This window comes from Urocampus carinirostris, chromosome 10, assembly GCF_059441175.1.
Source record: "Urocampus carinirostris isolate Australia breed hairy pipefish chromosome 10, RoL_Ucar_1.0, whole genome shotgun sequence".
NCBI lineage: Eukaryota > Metazoa > Chordata > Actinopteri > Syngnathiformes > Syngnathidae > Urocampus > Urocampus carinirostris.
This window is the reverse complement of record NC_142358.1, coordinates 13,877,798-13,897,875: the sequence shown is the minus strand read 5'-3', so window position 1 is coordinate 13,897,875 and position 20,078 is coordinate 13,877,798. Positions and strand designations below refer to the sequence as shown.

Below are 20,078 nucleotides of genomic sequence, written 5' to 3'. Positions count from 1 at the left end.
AGAGGCTACCGCGGCGAACTCGTTTGACTTGATTGATTTGCCGTTTGGTGATAGTATACCGGATGGTACCCATAATTGACAAATTTTTTTCATACAACTTTTCTTGTATGTCGTACACGTCTTAAAATGCATAATAAACGTACTTTGTACGGCAAAACCGTACAGGTTGACAGGTGTTTGTGACCAGTCAGTCACTCAGCACCCCCAAAGCCCTGAACCTAAAATCTCCCGTGTTCACAACCTTTCCCATTTACCGATTACAGAGTAAAACAAAATGTCACATTGACGAGAAAAGAAAGCATATTCATGAGAAAGCAATGTGAAACGTCACAGTGTTTGTGTGGGCGTGGTCGACCAACCAACCGCCGCACCTGTGAGTCAGGTTAAATGCGCAGTTACATTAAGAAGCCGGAAGTGAAACTGCTCCACTTTAAACCCGAATCCAGTGTTATCGGGTGTCTGTTAATCTAACAGAAACAGGATCAAACTTGAAACTCGCGCTTTTAAGAATGTTTTTGTGCCTCCTCGTTGTTGGCCTGGTTCGGTCCGGGCTGTCTTGCGAATGGAAGCAGTTAGAAGACAACGACATGAGAGAACCGTCTTTCGATGACGGAGCGCAACACCTGCAATGGCTTTTCAACGTTTCCGACGCGGAGGGCTGCCGCCGGGAATGCTGTAAGCGAATCCATTGCCAGATAGCTCTTTTGGGCTTCCCAGCGGACGGCTCAGCCCAATGTCGCCTGGTTAGATGCCCTTTCGACGACACCAACAAGTGCTTGCTGAGCTCCAGCTCTCAGTTTGAGTTGGTCGGGTGGAAGGCCCCGTACAGAGCTGAGTTCTACGCTGAGTCCTCGGATGTGCCCACAAAGGAGACCGAGGAGCTCGCCGCCCCACTAGCGGACGACTGGGATTACCCTAAAGAAGAAAGAAGTAAGAAATTGAGTTAATTTCGGCACCGTGAGCGCCCGTCCTGCTCTAGACGTCTAAAATTTGGTTGTTTATCCATGTATTCCCACTTTTTTTTTCTACTTTAAAACCCCCAAAAGATAGGTGCGCATCTGTACATAAGACTTTTTGGTTGTATATTATATACCTGTCGACCTCCACGGCTCCATGCCCATACAAACTGTCGTATTTTCCCATACAAAATAATCGTACACCATACTTTTTTTTTTTTCAGAATGATGCATGATGGGAAATTCCCAGGCGGCAGACGCATGCGCACAGTAGCATAAACCCCTCGCTTTGTTTGCAACGAAAAAAACGATACAGAGATAGAGGCTTCCGCGGCGAACTCCTTTGACTTGATTGATTTGCTGTTTCGAGATAGTGTTTGTTAACCGGATGATACACATCATTGACAAATTTGCGTTTTTCCGAACAGATTTCCTTGTACGTCGTACTCTTCTTAAAATTCATAAAAAAAAGGTACTTTGTACGGCAAAACCGTACAGGTTGACAGGTATGATATTACCGTTTTAAGCAATGATTGATCAGTCGACGGATCACTCCCAGACCACGTTTGGCTAGCATTGTGACTGAAATTCAGTCTGGATTCTAACGTTGAGAATTCCGAATCCCAACCTCTAGGTCGGGGTTGGCTACCCAAAATGTTTATATATCCATCCATCATCTGTACCGCTTATCCTCAGCAGGGTCATGGGGGTGCTGGAGCGCATCCCAGCTATCTTCAGGCAATCGGCAGGGGACACCCTCAACTGGTTGCCAGCCAGTCACAGGGCACAAAGAGATGGACAACTCACTCATTCATACCTAAGGACAATTTGGACCGGACAATTAACTTGACATGCATGTTTTTGGAATGTGGGAGGAAACTCACGCAAGCATGGGGAGAACATGCAAACTCCACAAAGGAGGTTTGATCTCATGACCTCAGAACTGTGCCGCACATGCGCTAAGCACTGCACCGCCGTGCTGCCCTGTTTGTATATAACTTTAATTTATTGGGAAATCTTTAGAATGGTGGGCAGCACGGCGGCGCAGTGGTTAGCGCGTGTGCAGCACACTTCTGAGGTTATGAGATCAAACTTTCCTGTGTAAACTTTGCATGCTCTCCCTGTGCTTGCATGGGTTTCCTCCGGGCACTCCAGTTTCCTCCCACATTCCAAAAAACCATGCAGGTGAGGTTAATTGGCCAGTCCAAATTTTCCCTCGGTGTGAATGAGCGATTGAGTTGTCTGTCTCTGTGTGCCCTGCAACTGGCTGGCAACCAGTTCAGGGTGTCACCTGCCCACTGCCCGAGGATAGCTGGGATGGACTCCAGCACCCCCGCGACCCCACTGAGTATAAACAGTGCGGATAATGGATGGATAGAATGGATGTTTAGAATGTTGGTGTCATGTTTGTCCTCCCACAGAAACCCTATAATTTCACTACGCCAGAGACAGCTAAATAGTCTCATCAAGCTCCAGAGAAGCTTGTTGCTCACTCCCGCACTTGGCCATTAGGATCGTAGATAAAATACGGATAGGCATCAGATTTTATCTCATCATTACACTATTTTTACTCATTGTGCAACATTGTAATCGAGTAATATGAGATCAGCCACAGAGAGCATTAAGAGATCAGCCAAAACAATGTGGTACAGTGATAAAAATCAATTATCCATTATGTCTAAATCTGTAGTAAAGGTAAAATCTTAAGCCCTGTCCTAAACAGACATTTGGGTCATGTCTGGCCTAAAATGTCAATCATTATTAAATTAATCAATGGAACACTGGTTTCGACTGTTTGCTATTGTCCGAGTCGTAGAGGTTACTTTGTCCAAAGTAGTTCATATGCAGTCCCAAATTCATTCAAATATGTATTTAAGGCTTAAAGTACTTAAATTATGTTGTCTAAACACCCATCCTGCTTTGGACCTCTAAAATTGAGTTATTATGTTTAGACCACAGGGGGTTGTCCAAAGACAATTGCTGTGTTTACTTCGTCCAATGTAGTCCCCAAAAATTCATCCAATGACATCTTTTCTAGGCCTGGAATAGGTTTTCTGTAGTGTGAGTGCTCTAGATGTTTTTTGGACAACTAAAGTTGTGTTATGTTCAGACAATTCTGTCCTGCGCTCTCCCCAAACAGCTTTTATGTAGTACCAAAAACATTAAAATATGTCATTATCGAGGTCTAGTTTCTGCAGTGCAAGTGACTATCCTGCTCTAGATGTATTTTGGGTGGTAGATATGTTTGTGTGTGGACCATTCAGTGTAATGTTTACTTTGTCCAATGTAGTTTCTATGTAGTCCCAGATACTTTATTAAAATACGCCCTTTTAAGGCCTAGAATAGTTTGTTTCTGCAGTGTAAGGGCTCGTCTTGCCTTAGCTGTATTTTGGACATTATGTTGTGTTTATTTATATTGCCCTGTGGTGACCTTTCCTCGTGAGAGGTAAGAGAATTCTCTCACCGTGGTCCGCTGTGTGTCGTAAGAGGCAACTAAAGTGGAGGGAGCGAGGGGACTGGGGATCCTCTCCTCTCTATCTCTACTCCCTAAAAGACAGCAAGGCAAAGAAAGGGGGGCGGGAGACCGAAAGGTCTCGCAAACCCTAGTTATAGGGTCACTAAATGTGAGAGGATGTGGAAGAAAAGCGACTGAGTGGAAGAAAGAGGAGATCGGAAGGATGATGACTAAAAGGAAGGTTGATGTGTTAGCCTTGAGTGAAACAAAGATGAAAGGAAAGGGTGAATTACAGCTTGGAGGTATGTATGGTAGAAGGTCTGGAGTTACGGGTGGACATTCTAAAGAAGGAGTGGCTGTGGTTTTGAGTGAGAAAGCAAAGGAAAAACTGGTGGAATGGAAAGAGATATCTTCCAGCTTGATGTGGGTGAGGTTGAAATGGGGTGTAGAAGTATGGATGTTTATAAGTGCATATGGACCTGGTTCAGAAAGAAGCGCTGAGGACAGAGGAGTTCTGGAAGGACTTGTCTGAATGTGTGGCAAGTGCGAAAGAAGGGTGTAAAGTGGTAATACTAGGTGACCTAAATGCTAGAGTGGGTGATGAAACGGTTGAAAATGTGATTGGTAGATATGGAGTACCAGGAAGAAATGAGAGTGGGAAGAAATTGATTGAGTTATGTGTGGAAAATGAGTTGGTGATTGGAAATACATTGTTTAAAAAGAGGGACGTGTATAAGTAAACCTTTGTCAGAGTGGATAGTGGCAAGATGGTGGACAGAGCACTGATGGATTATGTAGTGGTTAGGAAAGGGATGTTAAGTAGATTGTTGGATGTGCAAAACAGTCCTTCATGTTTATTTTGACAAATGTAGTCCTTATGTAGTCCCAAATAATTAATTAAAATGTCATTTCGAAGCATAGAAAAGTTTCTGTAGTGTGACTACCCTGCTCTAAATGTCTTTTGAGCGTAAAAAATTGTGTTGTGGTTACACCATCCGGGGTTGTCCAAAAACAGTTCTTTACCTTGTCCAGTGTTTTCCATAGAATTTTGTGAGACCCTGTAGGGTGGACAGTTTAGTGCAGCTGTCTCAAACATGTGGCCCGTGGTATTATTTAGCGTCTGTTTGTGTTAAAAATACATTAAAAAGACCACTATTGATTAGAAAAAAGAATATGAAATTCTCAAGCTTTGATCGAAACGTCCTTCTTTAAAAAAAATGCTCATTGCTCGAGAAATTAGCATTTATTTTACATAACATGCAGCAATTGTCAGCCATTATGACCAAAATTCTCAAAAAAGGTTGGCAAGAAAATAGGAGTTTAAATTTTGCATTTTGGTTACTTTAAGTTTCCATATTTTGTATTCTTCCTTGCACTCATTTTTGGTTGCCCTTCACAAAACAGAGACGTGGTCAAACAATACACAGCATTCCTTTAATGTAAGTTAAGCCTATTGAATTTACGGGGCAGGGTCGAAATAAAGTATTGTACATCAAAAATGAGTCAACGTAGGAGAAGGAGCTAAATTCGGATTCATTTTAATGTTTATGGCTCCTAATGGCGTTATATTTTGCTTTTTTTTTCAGGGATTCTGTTTCATTTTTTACTTTAAATCTGTTCAGTGTGTAAAAAGATTACATTGTTTTGTATTTTATAATTTATTTTTTGAAGATCAGCAAATATTTTAATTTATGTATTTTTTGTTTATTAGGGAACCTTTATTCTACTTTAAACTTGTAAATATGTAAAACAAGATGATATTTTATTCTTGTATTTCTGACTGCATTTGTTGTTGCACTGGAAAGTAAATATTTATATTTGACATTTTGTTGTCGTTTGTTGCTTTATATTAACAACTTGAAAGTTTAAATTCGGTAAACATTTGTTGTGGCTTGACAGATACGAAGCACAAATACACGCCACAGAGATTGGGATTGTTGTAAAAATTATTTGGAAAAAAAAAATTGTTCTCTTAATGAAAATGTATTTAGTCTGGAGTAAACTGTTTTTTACTGTTGCTCTTGTGAAATATTTCTATTGTTAAAAGTTGTCACAGTACTTGAGATTTTATTTTTTATCACATTCAGTTGCGTAACACAGGCTTTAAACGTCATAAATCACCACAAAACCATCAACTCTGTAATATCTGTACAGCATGCCCACTCCCATTCATGCTTTCCTTTCTCATTTAATAATTTAAAAACTATAAAAGTTGGTCATTTGGCTATTTCTATTTAAATTTAGAATTAAATCATTTCACCTCAAAGTTGGTTATTTGCATTATAAATTATAATTTATAATATTAGCAGCAACTAATCACTTAATTGGTTATTAAATTATTTAACAACTGTTCTTCCATGATCAGTTCGTTCAAGTAGGTGTTATTTTTCCTTTTTTTTTTTTTTTTTTTTTTTTTTTACAAATTATAGATCATTGTTGCTCCCAGGCTTTGTTTTTAGTGTTTCTTTTGAAGGCCTTTATTTGAAAAATAATTATGTACCTGTTTGCCTATTGTCTAAAACGGAATGGTTCAAGCCAGTAAGAGCTTGTTTTCTCCAATGGTATGTATAACAAATGTTTTGTTATAGAATACATTGATTTTAAATTAAACTATTATTATGTTAACAAGATATTTGATTCTTCAAATAATTCTTGCGATCAAAATTCATGCAAATCACAACCTTTTATTGATATGACAAGACCAAACAGTCACAGTTGTGATTACATATTTTCTATATAATTTTATTTCCTTGAATTTTGTACACAGGCAAACATGGGTCAGGAAAGAAATGTGAAATGTATGTTGAACAATACTGTATGATGTAATCCCCCTCAAAAACAAACAAGATCAACAAAATACCTTCCAGGGTGAAGGTTAAGGTGTGTTCGTATCGGTTTACTTGTTCTAAAAGCTGTAGAAGGATGTAAGAGTGATCAACTCCTCATCAGCACTGAAGAAGTAAACATTTTATACTTCCTTGATAAAAACACAATTGTTATTCTTTGCCCAAAATGAATGCCCATAATCACCTTGTTCTACTTGTGTTTAGTAAAATGTTGTGCTTTTTGTTGGTTTGTTAATGTATTATTTGGGTTAACAGTGTCCATCCATAATTGCTTGATCTATGTAGTTTTTCGCATAAGGAAGTAAAAATGTGTTTTGACATACTTTGAGTGACACGAGCACACCCTTCTTATAAGTCATTGGATTTATTTATTTTTGTCTAGAAACAATCCCACGAGAACATACTTGCCATTCTGGCTGATGTGCAAGCACATCATGCCGGTCAGTCCGGTTCCCTGAAGTCAGCGTGACGACGCCTCTAAACAGAAACAATGACTATCCGGAAATGAATTGAAGTCTGATGTCTCATGTGGAATTTTGTGCTTATATGTTTCCTTTCAAAGGTAAAGTAGATTTAACAACCAGGGCCTGGTCAGTTTTTAATCCAGACCACAGTTTCAGAACAATTGCTTTTAAAAAACATCATGTTAGCAGGATGGTAATACAGTGGTACCTCTTTTTAAGAGTTTAGTTAGTTCCAGGATTGTTCTCGTAGGTCGCATTGCTTGTGTAACAAACAATTTTTTCCAATATGAAGTTATTAAAAAACTAACTGGCCCATTCCCGACTTCCCAAAAGCGTCAATGTGAACCTTAGGTTTTAAACACATGTTCCCAATTACTAGAAACACATTGATATAGTAAGTAAACATACAAAATACAGTAATACCAAAAATGAGATATTAACCAAATCAAGTGTGACTTTATTATGAGCACTTATCTTGGATGGAGTGTCACTGGTTGCGGAAAAGAAAGGGGAGGTGGGGCCAGAATGTGATTGACATAGCATGAGAGACTGTTGATTTTCTTTTTTTTTCCTTTTACAACATGCGTTTTTTTCTTTTAATGAAGCGAAGTGCTGCAAATCTTGCACAGCTTTGTAACCAGCACTCGCTACTTCCTCATGCCAACCCAAAGTCGCAGAGCCAGTTGTCTTCTTGAAATTCTCAAACCAGCTATGGCGGGCATTGAAATCAGTTTTGGTTGTACCCGACGCTGCCTCGAGTTCAAGGTCTCTGTAGATAGACTATCTTCTGCTCTTGGTGAAACTATCTCTCGCTAGCTCCTTGAATCGTATTCACAATAATAAGTCACTCCGTCTCATTGTGAATAGTGGTTCACAATTTTGAAAGAACAGTCACGCCCTCATCGGTTTTATAGCCTTGATGAATCTTTCTATTTTAATAGCATACAAATGATGTTGATCGATCGTATTCCTTAGCTAGGTCACTCACACGAACACCATGATTGTCTATTATCTCTTGCTTCTTTTTAATCGACATCATGCGCCTTTATTTCCGTGAAACCACGTTACCATTTCCCTTTACTGAACCCATGGCTAGGGTTACAAAATGCCACAAAAGGGAGATGCAATACGATAAAAACAAACTTGCTGCGTAATATAAACAAGTGGCACTGGCTCAGGCGTCTAATGGATAGAAGCACATGCGTCATCTGGGGCAAGTCGATGCTGACGTTGCGTGGCCTCTAGTGTTAGCCTCTGGAACTGCTTGTAGCTTGGATTTACCCTCATATGAGGAGCAAGATTTTTGTCACCAATTACTCAGTTATCACAGTTAATGGAGACCAGAACCACTTATGAAAAGTGACAATCCGCCAAGTTGTGTGACACCTTCATAAAAGCCTCCAAGGGTCAAACTTAAGTCGAGATGACGTCCTTACCGACTGAGGGTATACGACTGTTTCAAAATAACAACTGTAGAATACAGACTTGCAGTTGAATAAATGGTCTTGTCATTATACAAAGTACCACAAACCTGGAGGGCTTCTCGTTTCTGAGTAAGAAGGGATAAAAATGGCTGGCTAGCTGCATCCTAGCATCGACAATACCAGAGTCGAACCAAGTCTACGCAATGATTAAAATACAACCGTCCCGAATGTAGTAGTTTCCTATGAGTTGTGGTTCCTGGTCATCCGTTACAAGCGTTTTTGGCCTAGCCGAAGCAGTAGACCGGACCTGCAGCCCCGCTCTTGCTTTCTCTCTCGACGCTGCCTCAGTCAATTCCCGGACGCAATATCAATGCACGGAGCACTCGTTGGTGATCACAATTTCTTTGTGCTCTTTTGACTTTCCTCAGAGTCAGATTTTAATTTGTGAATTTCTTTTCACTGGAACAAGCTGCTAAAAACTAGCGGTCGCCGTTCTTGTCAGTTTGTTTTGATTCGGAGACGTTTAATTGTGCGCCCACCCATGCCGGCTGTTAAACTGACAGCATACGCCAGCCTTTCACAACACACACTCACAGAATCTGCCCCGTGTATCATTCTTTGTTCTCTCAGTTGACCACAAAGAAGGACACGTTATCAATGACCATAAAGATGATTCGATTCAAAATCCGCGAAAATTGCACCGAAAATTCTCGTGTTCAGAGGTGCTTGTGTAAAGAAGTGTATATAAATCTTTGAAAAGCCCTGTGCAGGTTGTTTGTGTCACATGATCCTCAAGTACCCTAGTTGCTCCTTTTTTGAAAATGTGTATCATAATCGCTGACTAGTACATATGGGGATTCTTGTTTCAGGTGACTGCCAGCTGCCCAAGAAAATTGGATCCTGCCGTGCCGCCTTTCCCAGGTATTACTACGACATGAGCAACCAGACGTGCCGCAGTTTTATCTATGGCGGCTGCGACGGCAACGCCAACAACTTTGAAACACTCGAGGACTGTGAGGCCGCTTGCGGTGGATTCACAGGTGACATTAAGTAACTAAATCCTATTAACATAAGGAAACAATTATATACGTGCATCCTATCAAGCTTAACTAGTTATCTGTGGTTTTGCCCTCAGCATCCTCTCTTCCAGACGAGACAACAGCACCACCAAAAGCTCTTCGAAGGGCACAGCCCCTCTCTGATCTAAGTAAATATTTACACTTGTTAAGAGGCTGCAAGGTATATTGTTGATAGCAGTATGCTAGTCGTGGGTTAGTGTTTTATTTGGGTTTTTTTTTACAATACAACGAGATTCACTGTAGCAGTGGTCGGCAACCTTTTCCGTGCCACCGTTCGGTTCATTGTCATGACCTGGGCCAAGCTCAGCACTAAAAATGTTTGTACTGTACTTTTTTTCTTAAACAATAATTGCGATAATAGTAACAATTATAAAATTTCTCAAAATAATAGAGTAAATTAACAGTGTAGTCATGTCCAACATTTAGCCATGTGGGAAGAAAGGAGTGCCCGTGGGGACAACATGCAAACTCCACATAGGCGGCTGGTAGCTGAAATTGAACCCAGGACTTCTATACTGCAAGGGGGACATACTAATGGCTACGCACTATCTGTCCTAATGTTTAACGCAAAATGTCACATTGATCCGCGTGCAAAGTAATTTAAAAATACAAACTCAACAAATGAATCAACCCCACGAAAAGCTTATAGGCGTTATGTGGTCTCTGTGTTGTGTTCTTGACGTAGGGATCCATGCATCCTCCAAAAGTTTTTTAATAGCGGGAAGTTTGGTTGCAATCGCTATAGCATGATAATTGACCCTTCACCACCCTGACTGGCTGTAAGCGCAAACATTTGGTTTGATTCATCCTCTACTGTACCTTTGGCAGGTGGTAATCCTTGTTTACAACATGACAGTTGCACGGCCCGGACATGCAACTGCGCCCGTCCGTGTGAACCAACCTGATTTTAATTCAAACATACCACCTTAAATCCCCAGTTCAAGTTAAGTCTGAAACGAAATGGGGTAAAAAAATAATGGAACTAATTTTTAGGTGGTTGCCGGCCACTGCACTTTAGATGTCTTAGCACGTAAACAACTAAAGTTTCAGTACATGGATGGGTCAACAGAATCCGAGCAATCGTCTGTCAGTTACTCAATTTCGCATGCAAGGGTTGTATTCATAGAATTAATGACGACACCCACTGTTTGTGCTTCAGTTTCTTTTCGAGGTTGCATCTCCCTCTTTGGTGCAGTTTTGCACCATGAACAGAATGTTTCTTCCCCACGCTTATCAGCTTCTCTGAGAAAAGCACATGTAGTGGCTCCTACTAATATGCAGGGCCAATCCTCTTGGTGAGATCATCAAATTTGTAAGGCCTGGACAGAACGAAAACACCTAGGGTTCTAAAATGAAGGAGCAGCTGCCCAACGGCTTTACCTAAAATGCTGTTCAAACTCTGCTTGTTGTTGTTGTATATTTACATGTTTACTAAAGAAGAAAAAAGTGGCTTGTCCCAGTCAAATAAAAAATATTAGTGTGCCAAAAGGACTGAGCATTAGTTAATGTTTTAGTCATTTGTCAGCATGATCTTACATTGAGCAACAAATAGCCACTCCCAGTACAGCATAGTCCGACAAAGTTTCTTTTGAATCATCCATAAAATGGTTGTCTATCATTTAAAAGTTGGTGCTGTACCGGGGCGGCAGTAGCTCGGGAGGTAGAGCGCTCGTCAAGGGATCCCAGTTCGAATCCCGGCTCGTCAATGTTACATGTCGAAGTGTCCTTGGGTAAGGCACTGAACCCCCAATACCCCCAATTAGCAGGTTAGCGTCTTACATGGCTGCAATACAAGGCCGCTTTTGGGAAATGTGGAGCACATTGTAAAGCGCTTTGGGAAGTCATTGACTTGAAAAGCACTATATAAATGCAGATCATTTCATTTCATGTACTCTTACCAATTCTGCCAAGATTGGTAATTGAACTATTCCTCAGTTTGGTACTTTACCTCATATTACTTGCACTAGGTTTAATACAAATAATTGGCTAGTACCTATACCAAATATCTGTATTGGTGTCTTTACTTCTTAACTTATACTAACTTCGATCAGCACTCGCGATGGTATTGGCCGCCATTTAACAGTAAAGAACCTGTAGATTTTTAATCGATGCAAACCATATTAATTAAATACAATATTAAAGGAAAATATCAGCATTTAAGGATATTTCAATACAAATGTGTCATCTTTAGATCTAGAGTAAATTGATTTGATGTAATAGTATCAGTAGTATAGTATATGTCTGTACTGACAACTACTTAAGATTTGGATATTCCAATCGTTATTGGTCTGAAAAGGTTATTCAAACATCCCTATTTGATTCTATAAAACGTGCGTGCAGACTACCAATGGCACTAGAACATGGGTGGGAAAACATTGAGTCGCGGCCTGCATTTGGTTAAAAAATCTGGAAAAAAAGCCGGAAGGAATTAAAAAAAAAAATTGTACTTGCAGATACAGTTTTGAATGAAATACTTTGGTACTACTTGAGGGAAAAAGATAATGTAGGCCCATCTCTATTTTGTAGCATTTTTTTAAATAAACTTTTTGCTTTTATTCTCATTACATTTAAACAAAAATAAAAAATGGACATAAGTTCTTTTGGAATTGCAGCGACGATATACATGTGTGATTAAACAAATGTTCATAACATTTTCAAGTAAATGATATATCTATCTTTGTTCTGTCTATAACAAGCAAATTGATTTAGTCAAATTGGTTTGAAACACTCAGTATCAAAGTAAAATTATGTTTCTTTTTAAAGCAACAAATTTAATATGATGCATTGAAAAAGATATAAATTGTTTACAGCTAGCACAGAAGTTTTCCATAATGAAATTTGATAATTATTTTGATGGGAAAAAAAAGTATAGCCAGCTCTTTGAATGTTTCTTACTGGTTATGAGAGTGGCAGCAAAGCAACACATTTTCATGAGAAGTACTTATTACTTTTTAAATCATTTTATACATATTCTCATCATATTTGTATCATTTTCATTTGGCGGGCTACATATGAAGGCCTAATGTCGCCCACGGGCCGTAGTTTGCCAACACCTGCACTGGAAACATCAGTGAGAGTTGAAGTAACAGGAGTTGCACCATATCATAACCCCTATACTAGTGATAGCTTAGCCCCAGGTATATTTTTCAGATCAGTTCAGAACAGCACAAGAGTGGGTCCTCGTATCTGTAATTGTATTGATAATGAATTTGTATTCAAACACGGGAGTACTCTTTGCAGGAGCAAGGCTGTATGATGACTACGACGTCAGAAGTGACGGTAAAGTGCGCGTGTTTTTGCCTTTAACAAAGCAATTCTTACTTTATCCTTATATATTATCAAGAACAGCATTCATGTAATGTGTCCAATATTTGTCTCTCTCCCCTTAGTAATAATTTCTGCTGTGGAATACTCCGGTATGTTACTCGTCAAATTTAATGGTCTGTGTAAGCGTTCTCTTGGTTGAGTTTTTCTTCTTGTGCCCCCATCAGAGCGCTGCGAAGTGAGTCCAGAGGTAGGCCATTGCAAGGCAGCGTTCCCGCGCTGGTACTACGATAGCCAGCAGCGCGAATGCAAGCGTTTCATTTACGGAGGCTGCAAAGGCAACAAGAACAACTACGAAACGCAGGAGAGCTGCTTGAATGCCTGCCATGGTAATAAAATCGATGCTTATATTAATTTTATGCGTTACACAAGGTTTTACGATACGCGGCCGTATTTGACCAATGGTTGATCTTTTAATAAGCATCGCTCTCCCAAATGGCACTACGTCGTATGCAACAGGATTCTAACCCAGGTTGTACAGATTAAGGCACTGACACTTTATTATTGACTACAAATGGTATAGATCAGTGGTCCTCAACTGGTCTGACTTGAGGACCCACCATCCAACCCTGCGACCCAATTAATGAAAACATTTCCAATTCTCAAATTAATTGTGTTGTTCAAAGCAAAAATAGAGTATATTCAAAATGAACAGCAAAACCAAAACAACTTCATGTGGCACAATATACACCTACATCGCATATAAGCGACCCCCTAAACTGCTTTAAAATGTCCACGTACTAAAAAAATTGCGGACTTAAAATTTTATTTTGTACCTAAATGATAGTTATTCAACTATGTAAAAAAATTCAGATTAATCTACCAGCAAGAGATAAAAATAAGTAAGTTCAATTCATTTTTTGTACCGTAAGCAGCGCACAATCGCAATCATTTCCTTCTTCGACTCGATAGTTGTTTCTGCGGTTTTTCCCTTTTCCTTCACTATATTACGAACTTTCTCGGGACCCTTTGTTATCATCGGCAAAAATTAGAACTAAAACACAATAAAATTAGATATGTTCCCTCTCAAACACGATCAGGATGGCAAAGATAGACTGAACATTAAAAAAAGGGATCGAGCAAAGCATTATCGCCATCTACTGTTAAAAAGTGTAATCTACCCTTATTTGTTTTCTTCATAGAGTTATTTTGCCATGGCGAAGGCTCGCGACCCACTAAAATGAATCAGCTACTTATTTTTGGGTTCCGACCCACCAGTTGTGAAACACTGGGATACATGAGCAATGAAAAGGCATTAGAGCTTCTCATTATCACACTTTTTTTTATTCATGGTGACAGAATCAATTATTTGCATTGTGCATTCCGATAGGTTAAAGAGTCTCTCCACGTATTCACCTGTGCGTCAATAACGTTGCGAAACACAGAAACCAAAAACGGAATTTCAACTAAATACTATAAATATCTTTTTACTTATACATATTAAATATAGAGGTTACTGACACACAGTTGAAGAAGTACAGAGACTGTTTTAACTCTTTGGTACGATGAAAATCAGTGTTTCTGGCACTGGTAGTAAAAATTAGGTACGTTTTCATGCCTTTTCAATTGTCATCTGTACCATTGGTGGTAAAGTGATGGTGCCCTCATCGTTGCAATTTAGTTTTGGTTCTCAACGCGAACAATGTTTTGCTTATTTGGAGGTTGGAGACTACGCGCTACAATAATAGCGGAACTTTGTTTCCTTATCCTCACTCTAAATGTGGACCTGGAGTCGTCCAATTTCGCTGTCACAGCATATCCCATGTTGTAACAATGACAATAAAGGCATATTCTATTCTATTCTATTATTTAATTGGTAATGCAGAATAAACGCAGTAGTGCTTACGGTAGTCTCAATTTCATGCGACGCATGGTCCGTGTGCCTTATGTATGAAAAATATATGACAAAGGAATATTTTTGGGGGTGCACCTTTATGCGTGGAAAATATGGTACCTTAAAAAAAACGCCTTCAAAACTACAGGTACTTACTGCTAAGGTGTGTTGTTACAAGGGTTAGTTGGTAATGTACTAAATGGGGTGTATTATTTTTTGGGGGGTCAAGTGTTCTAGAATAATTACCCTTGTTTACTCGGATGTATTCAAAAACATGTATATATTTTAGTTCCAGATGAAGAGTGTTTATCCTCTGCCGATCCGGGTCCTTGTCGCGCCGCCTTCCCCAGCTTCTACTATGATCAGGCCACCGGCAGCTGCCAATCATTCATCTACGGAGGCTGTCGTGGCAATAAAAATCGGTACAACAGCGCCGAGGAGTGTGAGAACCGATGCGGCGCTGCGTTTGGTAATTTATTTATTTTTTTCTCACAATGTCTTGTTGTAAGTGTCGGGACTATAAGCCGCTACTCTAATCTTACACTTTAAACCCCCCAGCTTGAAAAACGGTGCAAATCTTTTTTTGTTGGGGCACAGTGGAAAGCTGCTCTTTTCCTCAAATACAAGTCACCGAGGTGACGTCTGGAAATATTTGTAACTAATATTGAGCGAAATGAGTACATGTTTTTGCTAACATTATTTATATAATGCAAAACAGGAGGTTGCCAGTACTTTATGGAATATTTACAAAGTACTCTCAATATTTCAACTTTTACACCCACAAATAAAGTCCTCAATTTATACATCTGAATTGAAGGGTATGGAAATCCTCAAAAATGCTACTCACTCCATATCATCGGTGTCAATTTCAGGTCAATGAAGTTTCCTTTATTCCTTGAGGAACGATAACAAGCAAATGCAATTAAGTCCAATACCTCGGCAAACACCAATAATACACAAAAAGGCGACTTCCACGTCTGTGTTCCAACCCGACACTATTCTCAGTATGCTTGCCCTAGCGCTGTCATCTAGAAATACAGGGCTCACATTTTATTCGAGGCAATCCCTATTCAGGTTTTCTATTGGCGCAGTAGTAAATGTGTGTTCACATGATCTGAAAACACATGACGTAAACACCTCTGAGCAGAACTAAAAAACAACCCAGCTGAAAAGGGCGTCACATGTGCAGGGGCACGGTGTGCCCTCTGCAGCCAAAAGCATTATTGCCAAATTCCCCATGCGGTTGGTCCAAGGTGTAAGAAATTGACTTTTATTAGTCATTCTTAATGTCTGTTTAAGCATGTGGCTTTAAATCCGCTGAAGCTCATACAAAGACAAATTTGTGTTTCGTTTTTAAGTTGGAGCATGCAGCTTTTAATCAGCTGAATTTAGTAGTCTGGAACTTGCGTTATGTGGGTTGGTACTCACGTTCGGGATTGGGCTTGTTATGGCATTAGTGCTACTTTTGGTCTGAGGTTCCAATACTAGATTATTACCTGTGTCAGCGATACTGTATCAGTACCTGATATTAGGATATAATACCACTCAATCTACATTTTAATAATGAGAAAAGCGCTACCATTATTACTATGTTCTGGGATATCTTGCACCTGGTTTGATGCTACACTCACCCTTGCGCTGTAAAAATAAGATGTCGAATGTACTCCTTTATTTTTGGTATTGAGAAAAGCAATAACAAGTGAAACCCAAGCAACCCCACCAGATGGTAACTAGACTTGGTTCCATTTTTACGTCTAATGGTACCTCCCGTAATTTGCCCATCAGGTTCCTTCATGGGTCAGGACAAAACACACGGCCGCTGGACTGCAGGTAAGTCTTCATTAACCACACAAACAAAATGTTTAATTGAATTCTTGATGTGCACGATGCTTTCGAATTGAGCGTCAACTTGCATCTTTTGCTTCCATATGTAAAGATATTCTGACATTAAAAACTGACACACACACACTCACACACAGAAAACATATGACATTTTGAGGGTTGTAGGATTGACTCAAGAGGAACGCCACAGCTATTTGGCAGCAGGGCTTCGGATGTAAGCGTTGTACAGGCACTTACAGATGTGGCAATGATACTATTTGTCTTCTGCTTGGTGTTGTTCAGGCTCCTTTGTCCTCCTCACCTTGGCGGCCATTTGCGCTGTGTTGGTGTGCATCCTGGCGGTGACCATGCTGAAACGAATGGGCGTGACCCGCAGAGCTTCCGTCGTCAGGTAGGTGGAGCCAAGATCCAATAAAGCGATTCTTGGTTGCCCTCACACCGAACATGCTACTTAAAGCTAAAAGTACTGAGGCCATACGATCTGTACTAAAAATAGCAACAGGGTCGTACTTGAATAATTAACTATGTTGGCGCCAGGGCAAGTATCTGGGTTTGTTTTGAATTGTTACCTTTATCACTAGATGTATCGTCAGTACATGTATTGGGCTGGGTTTTAGATTACTTGGATTACCTTCACAATACATACTATATTCACAGTCTTTGTATAAGGAACAGTACTGTATTTCCCACACTATAAAGCAGATTCGAAAATGCACAAGACGCACCAGAGTATATGGTGCATAAAATTGAGACTATAGTAAGAACGACTACGCATGTTTGATTGGACCAAAACTCACGTAACATTGTATGCAATGGGAATCAAACCCACGGGAGTTAAAGTACGGACACTTCTAGACCACCAGTGGTACGGATGACGTACGACAAGACATTATGTTTTGTCTCATTATCACACTATTTGTATTCACTGTGCCAGAAACACTGACTTGCATAGTGCATTTTGTTCTGCATTCTGACGGGTTAAACCAGACCTGGGCACTCCGGTCCTGGAGGGCCGCACGTCTTGCCAGATTTTGAAGTTTGCTCTTCTTTAACTCAGGTGATACAAATTATTACCTCGTTAGCAAGCTAGCAAGTGCTCGTTAACGATACTGGTGATTGGAATCACCTGTATTGGATCAGAGAAACCTCAAAAATCATGCAGAACATGCGGCCCTCCAGGACCGGAGTGCCCAGGTCTGGGTTAAACAGTCTCCACTTGTTCACCTGTGCGTCAATAACATTGCGGTTGAATATTAATGTGTACATAAAAAAGCTTTCATAGTATTTTGTTAAAAGACGTTTTCTCTGCAACGTTATTGACGCATAGGTGAAGTGGAGTGATTAATCAGAAAGCAGAAGAGATTGCACCAGGCAAATGAGTGTTTCTAGCACCATGAGTAAAATGTGATAAAGAGAGAAGCTCTACTGCCTTTTCCTACTCATTTGTGCCTTTGGTGGTCTAGTGGTAAAATGTCAGCGCTTTCTCCGCCACTACCTGGGTTTAAATCCCGTTGAGAACAATGTTTAGCATCTTGATCAGCGATGATTGATCAATCATTGCACAAATGCGGTATGACCGAATAACAAAGTGCAGTGACGCTCACCTTTAAACATAGTAATGCATAGAAAATCGTATCCACTATATACTGCAGTATTAAAGGCTCACTTTTAAATGTAATACTGAATCGGAATTTTTAAGTTTGCCGTATAGTCTAGAAAATATGGTACTTGATTCTGTAATGGTCCTGTCAGGACTTGGGTCAGTAAAGAAGTCCCTGCTTTCGTCAGTAATCAAGTCTGTACCACTCTTTACTACGACCCGTACCTTGCTTAGGTATACTAGTAGTAAATTCCCTTCAAGGTCTGTTGTAGAGTTGTGATATTGTAGGTTACTAATCTACATCATCTGTCTTTAGATGGGTGTTGCTATAATGTGACTTCTCAATTGTCCCGAGTGTAATCGTTCATGTTGTTGATTGTAAAAATCCTTTTTTTTTTGTTGTGTTCAGTGACAAAGAGGAACTTCTTCCAGAGTTCCGCTCGTCTTTGGAGTCTCTGGACGTCCCCACCTTACCCTCGATGGGCAAAGCCTGATGAATTGGGATTTCCTCACTTTATTGGCTTTATGAGAAATGAGAAATAAAGCATGCTCGTTGGTAGGATTTAATCAGTTATTTTTATTTGCAGCTTGGTGTTACACAGTACACAAAAAGATTGATTTTATTACATTAGCATTTTTGATATTGGTTCTATTAGTTGGTGTGCCTAAGAAACAGATCCACTTTGTCTTAACGCTATGCGAAGATATGACCATAAATCTTGGAAGGATTGATTCTTTTTTGTTTTTAATGTTTAATGCTTAAAGCACCACTTTTTAAATTTTTTTATATTTCATAGCAGATGAACAGCATATTACCTTTAAATAATATAATCAATTTGCTTTCCGGCATCAATGCAACTTTTTGGGGGGCATGCCGATGGTTTTATTGTTGGTCATAAATCTACAGCACATTGCATTCTTATAATAATGAGTAACATTTACAATTTTGTGAGTTTTGGAAAGATTTTTGAGTGTAATCAATGTTAAAATTGATTTCTTCATAGAATGACGAATAAAGTGATTTCAATCAATTGTTTGCCTTTTGTCAAGTGTATACCAATGGTTCTTTCAAAACTGATCAAGATTGAAAGGAAAGGAACAACTTTTGACTTGACTGAAATTGACTTAGGCATTTCCATTAAAATGCTCTTACCTTAACAGTCTTAACTTTATACCTATATGCACAGAGCAGGGATGCCAAACTGTTTGGCTCTGGGGCCAAATCCAAACTATGATCTGAGGTGGACCGGATCAGTAAAAGAAGGTCAACTTCCAATTATTAGCTTTGTTTTTCAGTATTATGCTTCCCCATTCAGTCTACAATTGTACCTTACTCGATGTATTATTATCATCACTGATGACAAGGAATCTTTTCTAAGGGGCCTGTCACACAGACATTTGCGGCTGAATCACGGCCAGAAATTTCTGCCTTTGGGGCGGACGCTATTGGATGCATTGAGATCGCCATTCAGACGAGATAATTTGCGCTGCTCATTTCCTCAGAGCGCGGGTACACTCCCTTTCACGAGCATATCAAGGCTGAACCACGGCCAGAATATTCTGACCGTGAAGCAGATGCTGTTGGGCGCAGTAGGACGTCTTGAGACCGCTATATAGACGAGATACAGCAGTGCTTTACTCGCGGTCGTAAATTCACACGTGGTTGACCGCACTCAAAACTTTTGAGCTGCTCAAAAGTTTGAGCACGTGTTAAACCGCGTGCCGCACACGTGGTCAACACGAGGTAATGACGCGGAAATGACGTGCTATGGTCGCGGCCAGGGCGCGGTTACACATGGGTAGGACGGGAAATTTCAGCGGGTAATAGTGGGTGGAGCATGGTAATAGCATGTTCTGCGCCTGTATCGTGGTGTTATTACGTGAAATTAGCGTGTTACGCGTGTGACGGTCTTTCGCCTTTCTCTGCGTATATACAGCGCGATTTGCCGAGCACAAGCACACGTCAGTTGTGCTGGAGACGTCAAGGGGGTGAACATGGATCCCCGTCAGCGTAGTGACCTCGTCTTAATCCATTTTTATTTCTTGACATTTCTTTTCAAGATAATAAAATAAAAATGATTCCATAGCTTGAAATCTTGATCTTCACGGGACTGTGTCTTTCTACAGCCCGGTGCATCCCTGCCGAGATTTGCATACCCTCGCTACTACAACCACCTTTACCTCGTTTTATCTCACTTTTAGGGAATGTAATGGCGAACATATAACCCAAACCACTTCGTCTTGCATTTATTGG

At 40.0% G+C, this 20,078-nt stretch overlaps 1 protein-coding gene across 1 annotated transcript; it reads left to right on the top strand.

Moving 5' to 3' along the window:
• Nucleotides 1-394: 394 nt before the first annotated feature.
• spint2 (serine peptidase inhibitor, Kunitz type, 2) lies at nucleotides 395-18,855 on the top strand. The gene is made up of 10 exons (XM_088346365.1): nucleotides 395-930; nucleotides 9,015-9,185; nucleotides 9,281-9,352; nucleotides 12,465-12,503; nucleotides 12,614-12,640; nucleotides 12,716-12,877; nucleotides 14,672-14,851; nucleotides 16,168-16,212; nucleotides 16,507-16,615; nucleotides 18,234-18,855. The coding sequence occupies exons 1-10, from the start codon at nucleotides 510-512 to the stop codon at nucleotides 18,316-18,318; spliced, it is 1,311 nt and encodes a 436-aa protein (XP_088202491.1). The 5' UTR covers nucleotides 395-509; the 3' UTR covers nucleotides 18,319-18,855.
• The last annotated feature ends 1,223 nt before the right edge of the window (nucleotides 18,856-20,078 follow it).